This window comes from Leptonychotes weddellii, chromosome 2 (assembly GCF_054177405.1).
Source record: "Leptonychotes weddellii isolate Sample4059 chromosome 2, ASM5417740v2, whole genome shotgun sequence".
NCBI classification, from domain to species: domain Eukaryota; kingdom Metazoa; phylum Chordata; class Mammalia; order Carnivora; family Phocidae; genus Leptonychotes; species Leptonychotes weddellii.
Genome location: NC_138370.1, coordinates 107,194,873 through 107,202,703, shown reverse-complemented (window position 1 = coordinate 107,202,703; position 7,831 = coordinate 107,194,873). Strand labels below are relative to the sequence as shown.

The 7,831-nt window shown below is 36.0% G+C and overlaps 1 protein-coding gene across 1 annotated transcript; it reads right to left on the bottom strand.

The window, feature by feature from the left end:
* Window positions 1–3,746: 3,746 nt before the first annotated feature.
* Window positions 3,747–5,845, bottom strand: LOC102750173 (heterogeneous nuclear ribonucleoprotein H-like). The gene is given in 2 exon segments (XM_031035671.2): window positions 3,747–4,866; window positions 4,869–5,845. Coding segments are annotated over 2 exon segments (1,290 nt in total). The 5' UTR covers window positions 5,785–5,845; the 3' UTR covers window positions 3,747–4,492.
* Between the last annotated feature and the right edge of the window lie 1,986 nt (window positions 5,846–7,831).

The window sequence follows — 7,831 nt, the reverse complement described above, 5'->3', positions numbered from 1 at the left end:
TGTTTGTTTGTTTGTTTGGCTGTGTGGTCTTGGATGAGTTTCCAAATCATTAGTCACTATTCTGTAAGAAGGGGAACATCACTCTTACCTTGTGGTACTGTTGTGAGGATTGGAAATAGCACGCATGAAGTCCTTAGTGCTTGGCACACATTAGGTGCTCTGAACAGCAGTTATGTTTTCTCTTTTCCTTCTCTTCTTCTTCTCCTTCATCTCTTATTTTATATTACAGCTTGACTTTTCTCACATACCCTTACAGAAAAACACCCTTGTCTCTTTCCTTTCACAAATGTCATTTAGATTTTGAATCTATCATTCTAAAAGCTTAGTCATGATTTTTATTCAGTGATTCCAGAAACTCACCAAGAATGGGTCTTATTGCATTACACAGGTCATCAGTAGACAATTTAAATGTCACCTGGTCTATAAATTGAGTTTACTGCGTATGTAGCGTAGGCATGAGTTGCTAGGAGTGTGGCTTGCCTACCCTCATTATCCAGACTACCCACTTTGAGCCGTCCTATTTTCTAAAATCCTTATCACATTCTCTTTTGTCAGATTTTAGTGTGAAGCATAGCACTTGTCATAAAGATGTTATTAGTATGTAACCTTTCAAATCTCTAAAATACGATGAACCTTACATATATGAGCTAATTGAGAAAAAAGTTGTCATATGCACAATAAGCTTTACATGTGCGTCAATGTTTCCTTTGAGAATAAATTTGCTCTCTTTATTTCTTAATAAAGAGGGTTTTTTTTAGTGTTAATCAAACATATTAAGAAGCAGGTGGCAGCATTCTGTCAAGTTAAAGGAGCAGCAGTACAAACACTCTATTAACATTATTCATAAAGTTTCTCATTTAAACAGCACTAAACTACTTACTGTTCACCATAAGGGTATAGAAAGTGCACTGGAGCTTCAACATCAATGACATGTTGCTCTCTGCCCAATGCTATTCTTTGGCAAAGAGAGAAGAAGCCGTTTCTCAAACTCAGCATGCCATTTTTTAATTCACACTTAAATTTCCACTTGAGGAAGCAAGCCAAAACAAACTAGTCCTCCCTGAGATGCACCCTGGGAAGAAGTGCCCTCCCAACTTTAATAATTATAGGAGAAGAGTTTTTCTCCCACTCCCCTTTTCCATCTGAATAGGAGTTGCTTATTAGGACCTCCTTGTTTTCTATTCTTCTATTTGCATAATGCACAGATGTCAATCTGCTGGCTCTATTCTTTCCCACAGAATTAGAGTCTTGTTTGCTGAGTAAGTTGTTTTCTTTTTGGAGCTACAATTAGGGATACAATATATAAAAGTTGTAAGATTAAACAACTATCAGCATTTGTTGATTTTTTGAACATCTGTCAGCATTTAGATTGAAAGATAGATATTATATTTTTAGTTAATCAGATCTTGATTTGAGACCGCTTCTTCTTTTGTAAGTTCACCTATGTGCATGCCTGCAAAACGCTATGCATATTTAGGGAAATTTCTATTTAAACATAGGATGGCTTGGGGCACCTGGGTGGCTCAGTCATTAAGCGTCTGCCTTCGGCTCAGGTCACGATCCCAGGGTCCTGGGATCGAGCCCCGCATTGGGCTCCCTGCTCTGCAGGAAGCCTGCTTCCCTGCTCTGCGGGAAGCCCACTCCCCCTGCTTGTGTTCCCTCTCTCGCTGTGTCTCTCTCTGTCAAATAAATAAATAAAATCTTTAAAAATAAATAAATAAATAAATAAATAAATAAATAAATAAACATAGGATGGCTTGAGGATATGTAAACAGCTGTTATTATTGCCTGACTCATTACATACATCTTACCCATCTTTTAAAGTACACTACTGTAAATGGAAAAAAATCATTATTTAGTTACCAGAGCTTGGTAACAAAAATTAGAAACTATGGTTTTATATCTACCACAAATAACTTCTCAGTGATTAACATGGATATTTAATTGGATTTTTTTTTTCTTCTCCATCTGAGTTCTATGCAATTCAACTTAATTCTTCAAATGCCAAATCTATTTTGTATCATTAATTGTTTTGGCATTTTCTTTTCCTAAATTTCCAAGAAAGTATTTTTCAGGAGAGGATGGTACACAAGGCCATAGCACTATAAGTGAAAGAGACACACGTCTGAATCACACGGAGTTCCAAAGAGAACCAAAAATAATTATGCTGCATAGATATAGTAGAATTGGGGGGAAATACTTCTTATCAGGATATTCATCTAACAATAGTATTTTAGGAAGCAAAATATTTTAGAAAGCAAAACATCAATAACATGCAGCGAAATTTGATTCACAAATATTTCACTCAAGTGGGATATTTCTGGAGTCTTATTACATTTAAATTTTTCTCTGCTCTTTCAATTTGGGCTATACTTGGTATAAATTTGTTCACCCAGCGGTTGATGATTAGTTTTTGAACAGTGAAGTGCATGCAAAGATTCACAGCATTTGTTCATCTTTATAACAATTTTGGACAAGGCTTCTTGGAAATTTAAGTAAAAATTTACAGCCATATGTCATAGCATGGTCTTGTAAATTTAGTTAAATAATAGTGAACATAAATTCTCAAGTAAGACCAGTTTTTAGGCCAAGATTTAGAAGCTGTTTAATTCATTTTTAAAAATAAATTGTATTTTAATGTCTAGAAAATATGACTTGAATTGCTACCTAAAAAATAAAAAAGAGGTGCCTGGTGGTAAACACATGCAATCACTTTTACGGCCTCCATTTTTCTTGAAGGTCGCAAATATATACAAGATGCAAACTAATCACAATGTTGCATCGTCTTTCCACTTTTTATATATGTTACTCTTTTTTTTTTTAATTTTTTAAATTTTTTATTTTTTTAAGATTTTATTTATTTGACAGAGAGAGACACAGTGAGAGCAGGATCACAAGCAGGGGGAGAGGGAGAGGGAGAAACAGGCTTCCCATGGAGCAGGGAGCCCGATGCGGGGCTCGATCCCAGGACCTTGGGATCATGACCTGAGCCGAAGGCAGACGCTTAACGACTGAGCCACCCAGGCGCCCCTATATGTTACTCTTTTATACAAGCAGATAATATATAGAAGTTTGGGTTGATAAGACTCTATTATGATTGGGGAGTATTAGATTAGTTGTGTCTCACCAAGAAAATTCTCTTGATTTCTATCCTATGACTGACCAATTATGATTTCCATGACCTTCCAAGGTCTTGAACTGAACATTTCTAAGGTCTCCTGGAAGATGTGTAGTATTCAAACCAGGATAGCTAACATATCTGTAGTCACAGGGTTAAAAAAAATGTAGTAGGTTTGACTATACCCAATTTTTGCTTTCCTTAATTTAACTATGAATAAACTAATTATAAGAAATATTATGTGAGAACCAAGAATAACAAACTTATTATCCTCAGCATAGACCACATGAGAGTAAATAAAGCAAATATATAGTTTTACAAGAAGAGGGAGAAAAGTAGATTTGTAGATTAGAAAAAGAGAAAATGAAAAGTTACTCTTAGGTAAAATCTTCTTTGTCCACCTTACTTTCCCTAAAGAGTTCCATAGAGGAACTGAGAATAGATTTTTTTTTCTTCCTTTATTGGTAAGGGTACATATTGTTTAAAGATGAAAGAGAGAATCAAAGAAAAGAATGCCTAAGACTATTTTATTTTAACCATCATTAGTACGTAGTAGCACCAGAGGCAACTTGGCAAGCCACGTGCCAGAAAATCATATATGGAAACTCATATTGCCTTTTTTGACATGTTTTTTTTTTAAAGGAAGATTTATTTGACAAGTTTCACTTAGTGCAATACACCTAAAAGGAAATCACGATACAATGAAAGGTTTAAATCAAGGCTTCAGAATTTCATACAAACACCAAGACCAAAATCCTAACGTACGGTGTTGCGTCGCAAAGTCCCCCATTAACTTAAAAAAAAAAAAAAAAAAGCTTCAACTTACGTGCCTTAGAGGTTATTAAATGAAACCAGAATTAACAAACATGCCAAGTGTGTTCACTTTTAATTGTAGACACAGCTCCTATATTGAGTTTTACAAAAAAGCATGTCTTTCAACATGCATCCCTACAGTGTTCAATGTAATGTGGTAGAAGAGCAACATTTAACGTAATTCAACTGCTTTAACCTAAATACACTTGCTGCTTAAGTACATCCTACAATAGAACTAGAGAAAAGCTGAAAATTGTTTAACAGTTATAGTTTACTCCATTGTTACTTCCTAGATGAATGTTTGTGTTAAAATATACTGAAACTTATGTCTTTAAAACAATCCTGATTTCCACTCAGAGTAAGCATCAATCACAAGCTTGTATTGCAACACTGTTAAACTTTTTAAAAAAAACGTTGACCAAGAGTCAGTGATCAGGATCAGTTACATTTCCCATCCACCACTCATATTGGACATGCTAGACATCCCTCCCATTCCGTTCACGCCCATAGATGCTTGGCTTCCACTACTGTAGTAGCTGCTGTTCATTGCTCCCTGACTGCCTATGCAATGTTTGATTGAAAATCACTGGAGTTTTCCTGTAAAACTTGGTCATATCCACTCATGCTGCTCTGGCCGCCATAGCCACCTCCATAACCACCACTCAGCTGTTGACTGGCTGGGCTGCCATAACTGGACTGGTTTGACAAGCCCATGCCTCCCATCATTTGGCTACCATAAGCACCACCACTTGCTCCTGCTGTAGAATTCAAGAAGAGTTCTACGTATCTGTGTTGCATATTTGCTTTTTCTTTTGACATAGCTGCCACAGCATCTTCATGAGTTGCAAACTCGACATCTGCGTCACCAGTTACTCTGCCATCGGGACCAATTTCAATATGTACTCTCACAGGATTGAGTGGTGAAAAAAAATTATGTCATTCTCAGTAGCTCTGTAAGGTAGTCCCCGCATGTATACACAATGCCCCGTTGTTCTCTGGCAAGTAGAGCCACCATCCCCATATCTGTGATCAGACATTCCTGAAAAACAGTAATTGAGGTCTCTTCCAAATCTATCCAACCCAAATCCATAGCCATCATTATAGCCATTATAATCCTCATAGCCCCCGTAACCTCCACCATAAGCACCATGCCTCATCCGTTCAAAGCCAGCCCCCCTGCCAATGCTGTTATACCCTCTGCCAGCTCCAGGTCTGTCATACGGACCTGGCCGCTGCATGGCCATAAGCTTTCGTGGTGGATCATAGTGAGTTCTAACTTCAGCTCGACTGCTCTTAAAGATTTCGATATACCTGTGCCCTACTCTTTCCTTGTGTTTCTTTAGAACCTTTTCAGCTATTTCCTGTGAAGCAAACTGCATGAAGGCCTCCCACATACTCCTCCCCTGGAAGTCCACCAGCAATGTTATCCCATTTGGCATGATTTCCAACCCTGAGAAGAACTGAACAATTTCTTCCTTGCTACATCCAAAGGGGAGTCCTCTAAGCCGTACAAAGCCATCATTGGCCGTGTCAGGACTATTTGGACCAGTATGCTTCAACACCCATTCCATTTCAACGTTGTTTGACTTGAATACTTCAACATATCTGTGCCCCATAGTTTCTCTGTCTTTTTTCAGGGCCAGTTTGACTTCATCTTCTGATTCAAGTTCAACAAAAGCCTCGCCACTCGGTCTGCCTTCTCTGGTGTAGATGAAACGAATACCTTGAGCCCCATTTTGAATTTTGCAGTCAGAAAAAAAAAAACACTGCACTTCGTCTGCCGAGCAAGACCAGGGCAAGCCCTGGACTTTTGCCACAAATCCCTCTCTGCCTTCAGTGCCCAACATCATCATCTCCTAGTGGGTCCTGGCATTGACACAGACTGGACACATGCCTTGAGCGTGGCTGAGAAGAAATCTGACATAAGTAATTTTGAACAATCCTTCCAGTTCAGTACTTATCATTGGTAGTAGGTGTTATTGATTTAAATTAGACTTCTCTCCATACTGATATGAATAAATGATTGAATAAACAAACAAAAAGAATAGAGAAGTCTTACATACAGAGAAAGTGCAAATAATCTTTTGTAGGTATCTACTCTCAAGTAGGCGGACCATAACTCCCAATTTCTTCAATGTAGGTTATGCATAGTAACTTCTTTCAAAAGAGTAAAGGGTGGAAATAAGGAAGTATAGTAACTCAATAATGGAGAAACGTGACAAACACCAACTAATTCAAGTGACTGAGGTCAACATCAGCAATGATAAATCTTGTTGATAGTATGTACCCGTGATATGATGTGATGGCGATGGCACTTTAACTCCATGGTCTTCTTCCCAAAACATGTAACTCCAGTCTAATCATGAGAAAGACATTAAATACCTATTGAGTGATGTTACACAAAAAGTCTGATTAGTACTCCCCAAACCTATCAAAATCATCCAAAACAAGGAATGTCAGAGAACCTGCCAAGAGGAGATTACAGAAACAGAATGGCTAGTAATATGGTATCCTCAATGGGATCCAGGAATAGGAAATTGACATAAAAACTAAGGAAATCTGAATAAAGTAGAAACATGAGTTAATAATGTTTCAGTATGATTCATTGTGAGCATAGTAATGTTAAGATATTAACAATACATATTAATATGTCAGTATTGATTTATTAATTGTGTACCATATCAATGGAAGATATTAACAATAAGAGAACTTGGGTGTGAAGTATATGGAAACTTTCTATACCATCTTTGCATTTTTTCCGGTAAATCTAAGACTGTCTAAACTATGAAGTTTATTAAAAATTACCAAAAGAATTCTAGGATAACTTTAAAAATAAATTGATTTCTACACTTAAAAAGTAAGCTTTCTTATAAAACCTCAAATCAAAAATGTGTTTTAGTATTTATTCATTATTCCAGTATTTAATTAACGTGCCCCAATATTTATTTATGACACTATACCTTACATTGTTTTGGATGTTAAGATAGAGGCAACATCATCGATTTCATAGAGACTGTTAAAAGGGTGAAGAGGAAAATGCCAACTAACTAGAGTTTTAGGATATTAAATGGTTTTAAGATATTGAAAGTTAATTAAAGTTTTATATAAATTAATGCTTATTAATGCCTAAATCACTTCCTTATCCCCATCTATTTTAGGAAGGAATTATGTTAATTTGGGATGTAATGATAAGTAATTCTGACCCTTTGTATCAGTAGTTGATTCAAACTAATTATGACTTACCACCTACTCTGATTTCACTTCTGTATTTGATTGCATGCAAGAGTATGAATTTTGAATAAAGAAAAATATTAAACATTCAAAATATTTAAACTTACATTTACTCTGCAAGACAAATGCTCCTGTTTCAGTCTAAGTACCAATACTGTGGGAAGTGCTCTCTTTTCTTAAATGCAAGTTTAATTATCTTAAATACTCTGGCCCAGTTAGCTCCATAATAGTCCGTGCTGCCACATTGATAAATACTTAAAGTGTGTAATTATCATTCCTGTGTGTTCAGATGATGAATTTGCTAAATTGGGTATTTTATTTTTATAAGAATTTTATATTGATAACATGTAGCATGGAATTTCTTAAAGCAAATCAACAGGAGAGATGTTTAAAATAATCTCAATGAAAACTGAGATGAAACTAACATGTTTTTAAATAAGCTGAATAAATCCTAGTCTAAAAAAGCAAATGACATTAATATTGACAGCCAATTTACCCATGATCAGATCATGACACAGAAGAATATTGAACATGGGACTATTAGAAAAATTTGAAACAAATAATTTCAGGTAATTAATCAAATAATCTGCAAAAGCATTTATCCTATCTAACCGGAAGGTAAAATTCTAGCTCCAGATCCTGGACCAAAATAGATATCTGTGTTATTTT